The 17,391-nt window shown below is 37.9% G+C and overlaps 1 protein-coding gene across 1 annotated transcript; it reads left to right on the top strand.

Moving 5' to 3' along the window:
• Positions 1–1,345: 1,345 nt before the first annotated feature.
• On the top strand, positions 1,346–8,781 carry LOC123556408 (uncharacterized). Its single transcript, XM_045347074.2, has 3 exons — positions 1,346–1,680; positions 7,870–8,010; positions 8,196–8,781. The coding sequence occupies exons 1-3, from the start codon at positions 1,479–1,481 to the stop codon at positions 8,687–8,689; spliced, it is 837 nt and encodes a 278-aa protein (XP_045203009.2). The 5' UTR covers positions 1,346–1,478; the 3' UTR covers positions 8,690–8,781.
• The last annotated feature ends 8,610 nt before the right edge of the window (positions 8,782–17,391 follow it).

Genomic DNA, 17,391 nt, shown 5'->3' on the forward strand with positions numbered 1-17,391 from the left:
ATTCAAATAACTCTTTGTGACCCAACAAAATTGTTACCACATGATAAGGTACATAAAAGTAATGTAGAAAACCCAAACGACTAATAAATTACACAAAGATTTGTAGTAATTATCTTCTTTTGAAGTTCAAAATTCTAGAAATTTTTGTTTTCTACCTGCTTTCAGTTTTTGCATATCTTTTGAAATGCATTTATTGAACTCAAATATGTTATGTTCTAAAAAAATCAGTCATTTCTCTTTAAATAATGGTCTCATTTTTGTGATTACGACTATGTTTGGCAGAGATATCGCAGTTTTAAAATGAAAGCCAAAATTTTCCCAAAAAGTCTACGGACAAGACATCATAGCTAAGTGCTTTCTATATAGGTTTTAGAAGACATTCTTTTAGTTCTGTTAAACTTTTTATGTTTAAAATGATCTGAATCCCGACTAGTTTTTAAGTGCTGGTGATATATTTAAATTGGTACTGTTTCCAGCAGTATCGGCCTGGATGCTGGGGAGAAAATTGACACCTGCCGTGGGCTCGGCTGGAAATAAGTTGTACCATCCATTCCAGGTGGGGACTTTCGCCAACCACCCACGTTAAACAAGAAACTTTACTTTACCTTTTATCGTTAGTAAAGCGCAATTAATACTGGGCCAATTCGTTTCACTTTTGCGGCGAGCAACCGGCAAGGCGGTCGTTTGGCTCCTCGGCACTGCCCGGGTCTCTCCGGCGTACGCCGATGTGCGACGGTCTTGAGAGATAGACAAAGCGGTAACTCATATATTTTCGATAATTCCACATTTTGTTTTACATTATACTAATGGTATATTTTTGAAAATAACATATTTTTGAAAATAACATACGTTTAGCAAAACATGTTGTTAACAATATTTTAGATATTCAAGATCATATTTATTGCAAGCCTGACCAGGTCAGAATACATTGTTTTAAACGAGCAAATTTTACCATGACACAGTTTTTAACTTGTGTCTAGACTGTTTGGTTACAATGCTGGCTTGATTTTCACGCAAAATAATCAAATTCATATTTTTTGTATCATTTTAAAATTTGGATGAAACCGTGAATTAAAGGATATTTCGATTTTGTTGAAAGTTAAGTAACTATAATGATTTACAAATATATTTTAAACCTTTGCAAAAGAAATATTCATGTACTCAGGGTAGGTTAGAAAATATGTGAAGTAAATTTATTTACACTTCAATAAATTACTTTAATCGGTTTATAGGTGTGTCCTATTTCTGACGAAATCTTAAAAATAATGACGGCTTAAGTGTTGTTCGCTTGGTGATTTCTTAAAACGTAAAGATGTAAAATTTTATTACAGGCGTTTTGGTTGAATTGTTGCTATTCATATGGATGGCTGCTTGTTTTGTACCTATGTAATACGGGTAGATTCGTTTCGTTATGAATAAGCACAAGATAAAATATTTTGTGAGAGCACTGTCGGACTTTTCGGATTTTCTATATAACAATGGTTGCTACAGCATTTCTTAAAGTTGGCACCATCTGTTTGATACTTGTGTTTATAGTTCATGCTGTAGGATTTGGAACACCAAAATGGGCAATCATTGATATTCTCGGGGGTCTCAGCAGTTATCATACAGGTTTATGGCAAAACTGTTTCAGTGTTTTCGGATTCGGTGGTTGCTCTGCAAGAACGCAAGATGAAGCCGGTAAGTACAATATTTTTATAGGAAATAAATAAAAAATGAATTATTGTAAAGTTATTTCTAACAGATGTGCTTGAAAGGTAATTGCATACGATTTTACATTGATCAAAGTTAGAAATAATATTTGTAACATAAATGAATAATTTGCGAGATCAACACTCTTGAGATATGTAGAAATAAAATCTGAAAAGTAGATCCCTCGGAAGCACCGAGAACAAGGCAAACAGTGAAACTTGCAGACTCGCTTTGAGTCTGTTCATGAGCAGTAATGGAAGATGCAACACTACCCACGCCCCCTAGCACCGGTTTGAGCAATATTCAATCTTCAAATCTAAATGAGTTGAAATCAATGATTACGAAGGACCAGAAAATATAACAACACTGAGATGAAGTCGGGGGACTTTTTACGGCCGCCACACAGCACTTAGCACTCGCTCGCCGTTGTGAAGTAAATAAACTTTGAAAAGTAGAGCCCTCGGAAGCACCGAGAACAAGGCAAACATTGAAAATTGCAGACTCGCTTTGATTGAGTCTGTTCATGAGCATTATTTGAAAATGCAACACTGCCCCACGCCCTCTAGCACCGGCTTAAGCAGTATTCAATCTTTAAATCTAAATGAGTTGAAATCAATGATCCCGAAGGACCAGAAAATATAACAACACTGAGACGAAGTCGGGGCACTTTTTACGGCCGCCACACAGCACTTAGCACTCGCTCGCCGTTGTGAAGTAAATAAACTTTGAAAAGTAGAGCCCTCGGAAGCACCGAGAACAAGGCAAACAGTGAAAATTGCAGACTCGCTTTGATTGAGTCTGTTCATGAGCAGTATTTGAAAATGCAACACTGCCCACGCCCCCTAGCACCGGCTTAAGCAGTATTCAATCTTTAAATCTAAATGAGTTGAAATCAATGATCCCGAAGGACCAGAAAATATAACAACACTGAGATGAAGTCGGGGCACTTTTTACGGCCGCCACACAGCACCTGTAACACCCGCTGTTGTGAAGTAAATAAAATCTGAAAAGTAGATACCCCGGAAGCACCGAGAACAAGGCAAACAGTGAAAATTGCAGACTCTGTTTGATTGAGTCTGTTCATGAGCAGTAATTGAAAATGTAACACTGCCCACGCCCCCTAGAACCCTAGTTCCCATCAGGAGTCCAAAGTTTAAATGCACATTTGTGCAATTTATACTTAAATGTTCCAGTGGACAGTTTTGAAAGCAACAGTAAGAGAGTTAGTATAGTCTATATATTATATATGTCAGCATAGATGGGTAAGAAGGTCTTGAAATTATTCTAAAAGAAGGCTACAATCTAAGGGTAAATGTATGTATTTTATAATTATTTCGCCTTTCCCTCCTGAGGTTTTACTAGCAACCGTAAGATAGTGAGAGTGAGTATGTCTGTATATTCCAGTATGGTCCAGGGCCGCACAAGTGCCGCAGATTGTATGAAAATGAGAATATGTCTGTATATTCCAGTATGGTCCAGGTCCGCACAAGTGCCGCAGATTGTATGAAAATGAGAATATGTCTGTATATTCCAGTATGGTCCAGGGCTGCACAAGTGCCGCAGATTGTATGAAAATGAGAATATGTCTGTATATTCCAGTATGGTCCAGGGCTGCACAAGTGCCGCAGATTGTATGAAAATGAGAATATGTCTGTATATCTCAGTATGGTCCAGGGCTGCACAAGTGCCGCAGATTGTATGAAAATGAGAATATGTCTGTATATTCCAGTATGGTCCAGGGCTGCACAAGTGCCGCAGATTGTATGAAAATGAGAATATGTCTGTATATTCCAGTATGGTCCAGGGCTGCACAAGTGCCGCAGATTGTATGAAAATGAGAATATGTCTGTATATCTCAGTATGGTCCAGGGCTGCACAAGTGCCGCAGATTGTATGAAAATGAGAATATGTCTGTATATCTCAGTATGGTCCAGGGCTGCACAAGTGCCGCAGATTGTATGAAAATGAGAATATGTCTGTATATCTCAGTATGGTCCAGGGCTGCACAAATGCCGCAGATTGTAAGATATTGGGAATATGTCTGTATATTCCAGTATGGTCCAGGGCAGGACAAGTGCCGCAGATTGTAAGAAAATGAGAATATGTCTGTATATTCCAGTATGGTCCAGGGCTGCACAAATGCCGCAGATTGTAAGATATTGGGAATATGTCTGTATATTCCAGTATGGTCCAGGGCAGGACAAGTGCCGCAGATTGTAAGATAATGAGAATATGTCTGTATATTTCAGTATGGTCCAGGGCTGCACAAAAGCTCCAGATTGTAAGATAATGTGAATATGTCTGTAAATTTCAGTATGGTCCAGGGCAGCACAAGTGCCGCAGATTGTAAGATAATGAGAATATGTCTGTAAATTTCAGTATGGTCCAGGGCAGCACAAGTGCCGCAGATTATAAGATATTGAGAATATGTCTGTATATTTCAGTATGGTCCAGGGCAGCACAAGTGCCGCAGATTGTAAGATATTGGGAATATGTCTGTATATCTCAGTATGGTCCAGGGCAGCACAATTACCGCAGATTGTAAGATATTGGGAATATGTCTGTATATTTCAGTATGGTCCAGGGCAGCACAAGTGCCGCAGATTGTAAGATATTGGGAATATGTCTGTATATCTCAGTATGGTCCAGGGCAGCACAATTACCGCAGATTGTAAGATATTGGGAATATGTCTGTATATCTCAGTATGGTCCAGGGCAGCACAATTACCGCAGATTGTAAGATAATGTGAATATGTCTGTATATTCCAGTATGGTCCAGGGCAGCACAACTACCGCAGATTGTAAGATAATGAGAATATGTCTGTATATCTCAGTATGGTCCAGGGCAGCACAAGTGCCGCAGATTGTAAGATAATGTGAATATGTCTGTATATTCCAGTATGGTCCAGGGCAGGACAAGTGCCGCAGATTGTAAGATAATGAGAATATGTCTGTATATTTCAGTATGGTCCAGGGCAGCATAAGTGCCGCAGATTGTAAGATATTGGGAATATGTCTGTATTTTTCAGTATGGTCCAGGGCAGCACAATTACCGCAGATTGTAAGATATTGGGAATATGTCTGTATTTTTCAGTATGGTCCAGGGCAGCACAATTACCGCAGATTGTAAGATAATGTGAATATGTCTGTATATTCCAGTATGGTCCAGGGCAGGACAAGTGCCGCAGATTGTAAGATAATGAGAATATGTCTGTATATTTCAGTATGATCCAGGGCTGCACAAGTGCCGCAGATTGTAAGATATTGGGAATATGTCTGTATGTTTCAGTATGGTCCAGGGCAGCACAATTACCGCAGATTGTAAGATATTGGGAATATGTCTGTATATTCCAGTATGGTCCAGGGCAGGACAAGTGCCGCAGATTGTAAGATATTAAGAATATGTCTTTATATTTCAGTATGGTCCAGGGCATGACAAGTGCCGCAGATTGTAAGATAATGAGAATGTGTCTGTATATCTCAGTATGGTCCAGGGCAGCACAAGTGCCGCAGATTGTAAGATATTAAGAATATGTCTTTATATTTCAGTATGGTCCAGGGCAGGACAAGTGCCGCAGATTGTAAGATAATGAGAATGTGTCTGTATATCTCAGTATGGTCCAGGGCAGCACAAGTGCCGCAGATTGTAAGATAATGAGAATATGCCTGTATATTTCAATATGGTCCAGGGCTGCACAAGTGCCGCAGATTGTAAGATAGTGAGAATATGTCTGTATGTTTCAGTATGGTCCAGGGCTGCACAAGTGCTCCAGATTGTAAGATAATGTGAATATGTCTGTATATTTCAGTATGGTCCAGGGCCGCACAAGTGCCGCAGATTGTAAGATAGTGAAAATGTGTGTGTATATTTCAGTATGGTCCAGGGCAGCACAAGTGCCGCAGATTGTAAGATATTAGGAATATGTCTGTATATTTCAGTATGGTCCAGGGCAGGACAAGTGCCGCAGATTGTAAGATAGTGAGAATATGTCTGTATATTTCAGTATGGTCCAGGGCTGCACAAGTGCTCCAGATTGTAAGATAATGTGAATATGTCTGTATATTTCAGTATGGTCCAGGGCCGCACAAGTGCCGCAGATTGTAAGATAGTGAAAATGTGTGTGTATATTTCAGTATGGTCCAGGGCAGCACAAATGCCGCAGATTGTAAGATAATGAGAATATGTCTGTATAATTCAGTATGGTCCAGGGCAGCACAAGTGCCGCAGATTGTAAGATAATGTGAATATGTCTGTATATTTCAGTATGGTCCGCACAACTACCGCAGATTGTAAGATATTGAGAATATGTCTGTATATTCCAGTATGGTCCAGGGCAGCACAAGTGCCGCAGATTGTAAGATAATGTGAATATGTATGTATATCTCAGTATGGTCCAGGGCAGGACAAGTGCCGCAGATTGTAAGATAGTGAGAATATGTCTGTATATTTCAGTATGGTCCAGGGCTGCACAAGTGCTCCAGATTGTAAGATAATGTGAATATGTCTGTATATCTCAGTATGGTCCAGGGCAGGACAAGTGCCGCAGATTGTAAGATAGTGAGAATATGTCTGTATATTTCAGTATGGTCCAGGGCAGCACAAGTGCCGCAGATTGTAAGATAATGTGAATATGTCTGTATATTCCAGTATGGTCCAGGGCAGCACAAGTGCCGCAGATTGTAAGATATTGAGAATATGTCTGTATATTCCAGTATGGTCCAGGGCAGCACAAGTGCCGCAGATTGTAAGATAATGTGAATATGTCTGTATATCTCAGTATGGTCCAGGGCAGGACAAGTGCCGCAGATTGTAAGATAGTGAGAATATGTCTGTATATTTCAGTATGGTCCAGGGCTGCACAAGTGCTCCAGATTGTAAGATAATGTGAATATGTCTGTATATTTCAGTATGGTCCAGGGCCGCACAAGTGCCGCAGATTGTAAGATAGTGAAAATGTGTGTGTATATTTCAGTATGGTCCAGGGCAGCACAAATGCCGCAGATTGTAAGATAATGAGAATATGTCTGTATAATTCAGTATGGTCCAGGGCAGCACAAGTGCCGCAGATTGTAAGATAATGTGAATATGTCTGTATATTTCAGTATGGTCCGCACAACTACCGCAGATTGTAAGATATTGAGAATATGTCTGTATATTCCAGTATGGTCCAGGGCAGCACAAGTGCCGCAGATTGTAAGATATTGGGAATATGTCTGTATATTCCAGTATGGTCCAGGGCAGCACAAGTGCCGCAGATTGTAAGATAGTGAGAATATGTCTGTATATTTCAGTATGGCCCAGGGCTGCACAAGTGCCGCAGATTGTAAGATAATGTGAATATGTCTGTATATTTCAGTATGGCCCAGGGCTGCACAAGTGCTCCAGATTGTAAGATAATGTGAATATATCTGTATATTTCAGTATGGTCCAGGGCAGCACAAGTGCCGCAGATTGTAAGATAATGTGAATATGTCTGTATATTCCAGTATGGTCCAGGGCAGCACAAGTGCCGCAGATTGTAAGATAATGTGAATATGTCTGTATTTTTCAGTATGGTCCGCACAACTACCGCAGATTGTAAGATATTGAGAATATGTCTGTATATCTCAGTATGGTCCATGGCAGCACAAGTGCCAAAGATGGTAAGATAGTGCGAATCTATCTGTATATTTTAGTATGGTTCAGGGCAGCACAAGTGCCGCAGATAGTAAGATAATGAGAATATGTCTGTATATTTCAGTATGGTCCATGGCAGCACAAGTGCCAAAGATGGTAAGATAGTGCGAATCTATCTGTATATTTTAGTATGGTTCAGGGCAGCACAAGTGCCAAAGATGGTAAGATAGTGCGAATCTATCTGTATATTTTAGTATGGTTCAGGGCAGCACAAGTGCCGCAGATTGTAAGATAATGAGAATATGTCTGTATATTTCAGTATGGTCCATGGCAGCACAAGTGCCAAAGATGGTAAGATAGTGCGAATCTATCTGTATATTTTAATATGGTTCAGAGCCGTACAAGTGCCGCGGATTGTAAGATATTGAGACTATGTCTGTATATTTCAGTACGGTCCAGGGACGCAGAATATATCTGTATATTTCAGTATAGTGCAGGGCCGCACATGTGCGAAAGGTTGTAATATAGTGATATAGTGATAATATGTCTGTATATTTCAGTATGGTTCAGGGCCGCACAAGTACTGGAGTCTGTTGGTGCACTTGGTCTTCTCCTCTCCGGAATTATATCATTGGTTATGGTATGCTCACAACATGAAAAATCACTAAAGGCAATAAATATCGTCATACTGATGGGATCAGGTACAGCTTGTTTTAACCTTTCACAAATATTTCCTTGTTTCATATACAAGAATATTAATCTACAACTAAGTGTACATCCCTAACTGTAATAGCTTCTCGTAAACACGTTTTATCATAAAGTGTTTTCCCAGTTTGTTAGATTACTTTATTATATCGGTTTATTAATAATCGTTTTTTTCGTTCAGGAGTCTGCATCATAGTTGGAGTTATTGTATTCGCTGTAGAACTGTTCAATGCTTTTGACGAGATATTTGCTAATGTGGATGTAGCCAGTGTTGCAGATGATAAACTGGGTTACTCATTTTTCCTCTGTGCTGTGGCTGGCGGTTTATGCCTTTTTGTATGTGTTCCTCTCTTCATAATGGACTATCGTGCAGCGGCAACACAACCGACACAACAACTGCCCGTGCAGTACTCAAAACAAGAAAGATCTGTTGTCACTTCAAAAGACCAGCCAGTGCAACCTTTACCGGTACAGTACTCAAACCAAAGTCGGGTTATTGTCACTTCAACAAACCAACCGGCACAACCAGTGCCTGTGCATTACTCGAATCAAGTAATACAAACTAGAAATTATCAGCCCCATGGAAACATGCCAACTTACGCACAGGACCGTCCTGTGTACTATGTGACACGACATCCTTCATTCGAACGAATGCCAAGTCATGGGGTCTGGTAAGACTATAGCAAGCAGAGAACGACACGACATAATAAAATACAAGTACGACCTATTTCTGGCATAAAACATAATTTGTATAGCGTTTATAGAAGGCGACGCTTCGACATAAATAGTTAGCAGCGACTAAATTACTGTGCTATAACTAAACGCCGCAACAAATATGGTCTTGGTATAAAAAGGCCAGAGGTATTTTTAGATTTATTAACACCTTTGTATGAATTTTATAGCAAAATACTTTTGTTTCATTTATAATATGAATGTAAAACAACGAATTTAAGAACAAATGTCTTATATTTACTATTACGATTTAAATATAATGCGTATAATAATCCTGTACACAACAAACAAATGGTAATTAATGCACTAGTTTTTAATTCTGTAATTTTGATTTAATTATAAATACTGTAATGCATTTAGAAAGGTAGATTTTGTAGTCAACAAAGAAAACACCTGGAAAGGATGGAACAACTTATTTCTAGCCGAGCACATGACAGATGTCATTTTTACCTGCCCAGTATCCAGTCAAGACTGATACTGCTGAAAACAGTACCAAATGAAGTAGATCGTCAAGCCCTGATCACTGTATCAGCCGTGACCGGAATCAAACCTGGATCGCTGGCGATGTGGCCTAACCTGCTGACCACTGTGCCACTGTGTTACGGTTAAACAACTTGATTTGAAAGCAGTTTTTATTCAACAAAGATCAGTTAAAATGTGGTTTATGCACTTGAACGTACAATTAAACTATATACATGTAATATCAAATATATATCCATACGGTTGAAAGACAGAAATACATTAAAGAGCTTTATACACCCACATGTATCGTTGCTCTGGTGATCTCAAGGTATGTAGTACATTATCATTTTCACGAAAATGCGAGATTACTGAAGCGTATTTATGAATTTTTAAAAATTTATCTTTAAGGTGACGTAAAGCTGAAACATTTTATTAGTATGTACGAAGTTTTATTGTTATTTTACTATATTTAGATAGTATATATAAACCTAAACGTTTTGGAAATGTCTCTTAAATGGCTACAAAGAGATAGGTAAGTAAAGTAAAGGAAATAAAATATCCCGCCCATTATCGATTTTGAACAAGGCTTACGCTTTACATCATTTTATACCGAGATTTTTTTTAACCCTTCTGATCATGATCTATACTGGTCGCAAAGGCAGAATTAATCCTGCCCAGCATGAGTTTAATTTAAATTGTTTGAGCTTTATGAATGGGTAAAGGGTATATTCCATGCACTTATTGCGGCATAAAAATAAATGTGAAGTCTTATATCAAAATTCGTTGTTTCGCTAGGTTTCCCCATGTTGTTTAAGGGCGGTGGTTGTGTATCACTAGGTTTTGGGCCAATTAAAGACTGACCATGTAATCCGCTCGAAAGGTTAAGCAGTTACCGTCAGTATTTGCCGTATTATTATAAAGAATACCGTTAGGCCACACCAAATTAATTTCTTGGTCATCGGAATTTTTCGAAAAAATTTAGGAGCGAGCGAGCGAAATAAAAATAAAAATATTTGTTTTTGCATTTCACCTACTTTTGGAACGGGCGAGGAGCGATTTGAAGAAAAAAATAAAACCTTGTCACAAAAGTCAACAAGCACTGCAAAAACATATCAAAATGGCTTGAAAATACATAAAAGAACCAAAGATCTCTAAATGTTGAAGGTTTAATTACAAACTGTTCCCAAAATACATTACAAACATTTAGACATTTAAACAAACTGGTGGGACAACAGGCGGATACAAGAAAATCTTGCAATTTGACCGTATTTCTAGTGTATAGAACTAATGTGTTTGCTAAGTTTTATCCTAGGCAAGCCAGTACACTGGCCACGTAAAGGGTTTTGTCTTAGATTCTTTGTCACTACATAAGAATAAGAAAGCTGTTACTCTCATGTAGTGTATAACAGAAATCGTTATATATATGGAAAATACTGCAATCACCTCACCGGTACATTAGGTATACTCATAACCTATATATCATAGTGTCTGTCAACTTTCAATGCAATTTCACCAGATGCCAGGAAATCCATCATCCACTGATGGGCAAATTCACTTGTAAATTCAATGACAAATTTTGTACTTTCTGTTGTTCTTTGATTTCACATTTAACTTTGGCAAATAAGGAAAGACTTACTTTTGATGATGAAAGTCTTAAGGGTGTTTCTCTTGTTGCTCTGTCTTCTGAAAAGGCATTGAGTACATACGTTTATGGTTCTAAAGGTTTGCTTTTTATATATTTATACACGAGCATTTCTGTGTTTTACATGCCATGCCTTTTTGTTTCCATTACGTGTGTTAGAGATTCACCTGGAGGGATTACTTTTATTTACACTGTCCCGTGTCTTTTGGAACATGGTGGGGGTAAGAGTGAGGTTGGGTGCGCACCATAAATCGGTTTAAGCTCCCCGGTGGTGTTTTTGCCACTGACCGTTCCAAGGCCGTGCCCCACTTTGTTCCTTTGTTTGTTCGTTTTTTCCTCGTGTGTTGGCTTTGTGTGTGTGCGCGTGTGTGTGTATGTGTGTGTGTGTTTGTGGTGTGCACGTCTGCGTGCTGTGGGTTTCGTTTTGGGGAGACTGGGGTTTTGGTACGTGGCGTTCCCTGTTTGGTGTTTGTCTTTGTTTTTTATCAATAAATGCAATATCATCTTCAGTTTCTTTTTGATAAATAGATCCGATGGTACCCATTAAACAAATCTGAAAAAGGATCTATAAACAGTTATATAATATTCTTGATTTTCAACTCTACTTGAAAAATAAAAAAGTAAGCCTTTAATGCATGTTTTCTTGGATTGTGAGTTTGTAAGCTCTTTAGAATTCCTTTGCCCTAATAAAGTTCCATGTGCGTACCCCTTCTCCACAAGAAAATTGTGTTCATTTTACATAGCTGATAGAAGCAATTTTCCAGTCCTTAAAATCAAAGTTATTTCAACAATACATTATTTATGATGTAACACTGTATGTGAAGTCCAAACTGAATTATACCGCCTGTTCATCTTTTAAGTACTACCAAATTACTGCTGATATATGTGTATAATTTTAAGGATTGCAGCAAAACGTTGTTTTAATCACCAGCCATTATTAAATGACAAATTAAATTCATCTTGAGAAGAAAAAATGTTTTGCAGAAACTCTTTCAAATGATCTTTCAAGGATTTATTTACACAATCTAACTGCCATTTCGGCTGTCAGTTTTGCAAACTGGGGCAACACAGAGCCTCAAACATGTTCTTCTGGTGTTTTAATGGACATTTATGATAAAAACTTTTAAATTTTAGAAATTACTGTCGCTTCACAGTGATAATAAGGCCCCTAAACAGTGACATATGCCTGCTCTGAAATTTTGAAATCGGTCTGCAAAAACTGAAACGAGCGGAAGCTGATTTTCAAAAAAAAAAATGTTTTTGATTTTGGAAAAAAATGGAGCGGGAAATCCGTTGACCAAGTAATCAATTTGGTGTGGCCTTAGTTTCATTTAGAATATCGCTCACTTCCACCGGCATGCAACTTGTACTAGAATTTGAACGATATCTTCCCGCCTTTGGTTGTTGTACATTGTTTTCACCCTGACTACTGTTTTGTAGGGATAATGTAGGGATAACGTATCCCGAGTGATTCTGCAGATGTTATAAGCGCTAACGCTATTCTAGCATAAAACACGTAAAAACTGATAAATGAATACAATGTCACTCAACGTCATTAAATTCCCACGAAATGCGCGGGAATGTCTGAGTTGTTTTTTTTACGTTGACGTCATTTCGTTTTGAATTATCCGTTATGGGGCCGAATGACGTTTACGCTTTGCCACGGAACGTGCATATGTAAAAAGGTGTTATAACAGCACGCGAGCGCGAGAATCTCTCTGATAACACGCGTTTTCTCTCCTGTTAAAACACCCCCGAAAAGTGACAAGAACAGCAGTTTTATGCTAGAATACACGTTTTTTGTGTATTAACGTCTGCAGAAGCCCGCGGGATTGTTTGTATCCGAGACCGAAGGTCGAGGTCACAAACATATCCCAAGAGCTTCTGCAGACGTTCATACACAAAACAAACGTGTATTGTCGCTATTCTTGCATATAAAAAACATAACACGACGATTTTATGTATTGTGTTCATGTGATGACTTAACTATTCCAGTACTTTTTTTATTTACCATTTTCTGTTGTTCTTGGAAACGGTCAACATGTTTTAAATATCCGTATCCAGGGCCAAGAAATTAACAACACTACCAAAAGCACATCCTGAAGGTTTTTAAACGATTTTTTTATCTCTCGTTATTACAAACATAAAATTACCAATAATTGTTCATATCATTTGACAATTTGGGGGACTCGAGCACAATTTCAAGAATAATAACTTTACATTCGAGTTATATTGAGTACGGACACAGTTGGAGTACGGATGAGTACGAACGTAGTGTCAAGCTTCCAAGCTGTTTATATAAATTCTTCGAGAAATTAGATAAAAACATACCGACTGATACTTACCAAAATCATAAATATGATTCCTAAAAACAAAGAATCGCACAGGTTACACGCGATTCATTAACATTCACGGTTGTCTACAAAATCTGAATCGAAGCCGAGTTCTAAAAGGGGAGTAAACAAGGGAAGAAACGAGTACGAACATTGTTGGGGGCAGCGCATTTGGCATTAGTTACTGATACAGCAAAACATTCTATGGTTTAGACTGCATCTTTTATGTACGTCCCTGGGAAAACATTTCAAAAATAATAATCGGGTATTAACAGCACGTGAATTGTCTTGTTTGCACACGATTTTTCTCCCGTTAATACATGGGCGGATCCAGTGAAAAAAAGTAGTTTTTATGCAAGAATTCCTTTTTTCATCTCTATTGCGTTTTCACTTTTCCCCATAAAAATTTGTCTATGAAATTCTCATCACATTATCCAATGTTCATCACAATTTGATTTAGAGAAAAATGCATTAAATTTAGATTAAATCTATTTCTTTACTCCACAAATTTATATCGACTTTCACACTTGATCACGTGACCTAATTATCATTAAAAATTATCAATATTTTTCTATATCACTCACTGTGCCAAACTTCTTTTTATTCAGAAAAAAATATCTCCCTTGAAGAATATTTTTTTTATTACCACCATTTGTTGGCTGCCCATCCTATGGTTATCCTAAAATTAAAGCCAAACACTGACTATGTACAGCTAGACATTTCATTATAGAATACAAGATTCATTCTCTGGTTGTAGGTGCAGATGGGAATATCCGGGTAACTGTTTAGGCGGTAACGAGGTTATGTCGAGTTAACACCTAAACAGTTACCCGAGAGCAGGATATTCCCATTCGAGCCTACAGCTGGTGATAGAATTTTTTTCTTGCATATCATATTCACACAAAAGTAGTAAAAATGAAATCAAAATAATGACTTTCTTTATAGCACTTTTTCTTACAGTAGCATATTTCAGCAACGTAAACAGTAAACAGGAAATACGTCATAACGTGTCAATGACAAATAACGGTGTTTAGTTAAGAAATATTAGATCTATTTTCAAAGCAATGATTTGTCGTTTAATAAAATCATTGTATGAAGTTTAGATGCGAAGGAATTATATATATATCACGAGGGTGCAGCCCGAGTAATATAATAATACGCATCTAAACAACAAACAATGATTTCATTCAATAGAAATCACTGTTTGAGATATATCGTTTCAATTCTAACACGTAAGCAATGATTATTATGTATATCCCGAGTCCTTGACGACATCCATTTAATATTTGACCGCCGCTCAGAACAGGTTGGAACGTCAACCCTAAAATATTAATAGTCCGGGGTCTAGTTCACATGTAGGGATATTTTTGCCACTTTATCAGTCATTCGTGCCACGTATCACAGCGATTTCGGGATCTGAGACCTAGTATTGTTCCAAATTCTAGTAGAATAACAGATCCAGTTACAGATACCACTTATCAGGGGCCCTATATGTACTCGGAACTATTGATACCGGCGTTTGATGTAAGAGAGGCAACTCAGTCATTAAGTGAAGCCGTGGTTTCTTTCGTATCGTCCCTTAGACCAAGAAATATGAAAACTGATTGCGCGCGCGCGGGTGTGTGTGTTTCGGGCTAAGTATCTTTCTCAAATTATTCAGTCATATAAACGATGGTGTCTACTTGTAGCAGTTAGCACACTGCCCAACGTTATAGTGCTACTTCACTGGAACATCACGTCTTAGAAACTTGACAGAATACCCCACCCAGTCGCATTATACTGACAAAGGGCTGACCAGTCATTGAACTATCCCCTTAATGCCGAGTGCCAAGCGAGCAAGCTACAAACGCCATTTACCGTGTCTTTGGTATGACACGACCAGGAAGCGACTCCACGAGCTCCCGCTCTCGAAGGGGCGCATTACCACTAGGCTACGGAGATGGTTTAAAAGACTGATTGCACTGAAATTTGCAACAAATATTGTCGTCTTTACTTGACAAAACGTTATAGCAAATCTTTAAGAGAAAATGTCAGTTCTTCAAAGCAAAGTTAACATCATTATGACCAGAAACCAACACTGCTTACAGGGCACAATAAGCCATCTCGTTACGGGTGCGGGGAAACAATTCAATGGGAAATGCAAATGACTCATTTCTTGGTGAGGTGGCCCGCATAGACCAGATTCAGAATGAATCACAAATAGTTTGTCAGTTCTCCACAGTAACACGACTTCTGGTGTTAGGGATAGATTTTTTTCCCACATATTTTCACAACAGAGGGCATATCGAAAGTCTTTTTCATGCAAACAAAATTACGCAAAACAAAATGCACCGACTCGGGAAATCTAGATCGGACTGAGGTTGTGGCCGAAACTACAGTCACCGACAATATAAATATGCCAGTTAGTGAAAAACAATTCAACACAAATTTGAAAACACTGACGTAAAGCAACTTATAAATGTTAATATTCTTAAGAAATTATCTTTTTCCGTGTTTATGCAAAATAAACAACAGAATAGGGTCGGTAAATCCATGTTTAATTTGCTGATCTTATTCTCTGTCGTTCATTTCGCATGAACACCGAAAAAAAGTTTCATTTCCTATATTTACATTGTATTTCCTTTCCATTTGTAAACAGGATTATATTATAAATTGTACCCCACGTCTTGCTGCATTAACATTAAAATTCAGATTCCCGACCATTCTGTTCACCAGACGGAACTGCGACGTCGTCTAAGGGACGTTCTCCCTGACTATACGCGGACATCGTCAAAACAGCGGCCCGTTATCACTAACTGCGGCAGCGTTGACGTAACTTTTGCGCCTTTCCTATTGGTAAGAGAACACCAATTATTTCCCCATAAACATTCATTATAACATTATGGCGTGTACAGCCTTCCATTAATCGAAACATGTATATCTAATCCTAAAGTCGCGCAATATCTAATCCTAAAGTCGTGCAATTCTTTTTCCGCTGCAGAACTCGTGCCGTTGCAGAACTATTGCATATCTCTCAATACAAATCTAATAACCTTGAACTATTCAAGAATTATAAACGCATTAAGATATACGATGCTAAAAATAGTTATGTTGTTTACTGGGCATCAAAAATTAGGGATGTACTGTAATTGTTCAAGTTTTATATTAATGAAATACATGTTCTTTTCTGCTCTGAAACATACCTTTAAACATGGCAGAATTAAAACTGAATTAAGTGTTTTATAATAAATGTTAAAAAGAGACGTTTTATCTGCACAATCAACAAATTTATCAACTTTAAAATCACTAAAACAACAGTGGATACTTACCCAGCACTGTTTCTAATACATCTGTGCACTTTCTAAAGGCATCCATAAACAATTCATCATGTATAAAAAAAAATAAAAAAAATGATATTTCGTCAATATGAGCCATTACTTATCACAATAAATTGCCAGTACAGGAATAAATAAAAAAGAAAAATATATGTACTCTTTCGCACATCCGCAACAGCCTTGCTTAAAATTGGACACTGTGGCTATTATTTCTGACTTTTGAAACAATTCAAGTTTTGGTGTAAGTATCTGATTACCTTTGCAAAGAAAGGAAATAATATATTCTGGTACATTACCAAAACTGTGAGACTAACTAATTTACATGGTACTGGTGTTCTAACACACAGAAATGGATGTGTGTAACCACAAATGAGCCGCACTATAAGAAAACCAACATAGTGCATTTGCGACCAGCATGGATCCAGACCAGCCTCCGTATCCGCGCAGTCTGGTCAGGATACATGCTGTTCGCCTTCAAAGCCTATTGCAATTAGAGAAACCGTTTGCGAACAGCATGGATCCTGACCAGTCTGGACTGGATCCATGCTGGTCGCAAATGCACTATGTTGGTTTTCTCATGGTGCGGCTCAAATACTTGTGAATTGTGTTTTATTTCCGAGTAAACAAATTCCGACACTAATTTGAATACTAGTTTTCTCCACCTTTGGAACAATAAAACACGTACATTTTACAGTGTAAATATTTTGTCATTTACAAAGTTGTTATTTTTTGCTAACGGGAGTGGCAAGATTAATACCAAAATTTGAAAGAAAATAGCTGTAGAAAGATATACATAGGTTATTAAAATAAGAACGTATTGATTAAAATAGCAGTATCAGTGAACACCTGTATCAGCGTATAGTGTCATATATATACAGACACTGGCATTATCAT

The sequence above is a fragment of the Mercenaria mercenaria genome, chromosome 5 (assembly GCF_021730395.1).
Source record: "Mercenaria mercenaria strain notata chromosome 5, MADL_Memer_1, whole genome shotgun sequence".
NCBI classification, from domain to species: domain Eukaryota; kingdom Metazoa; phylum Mollusca; class Bivalvia; order Venerida; family Veneridae; genus Mercenaria; species Mercenaria mercenaria.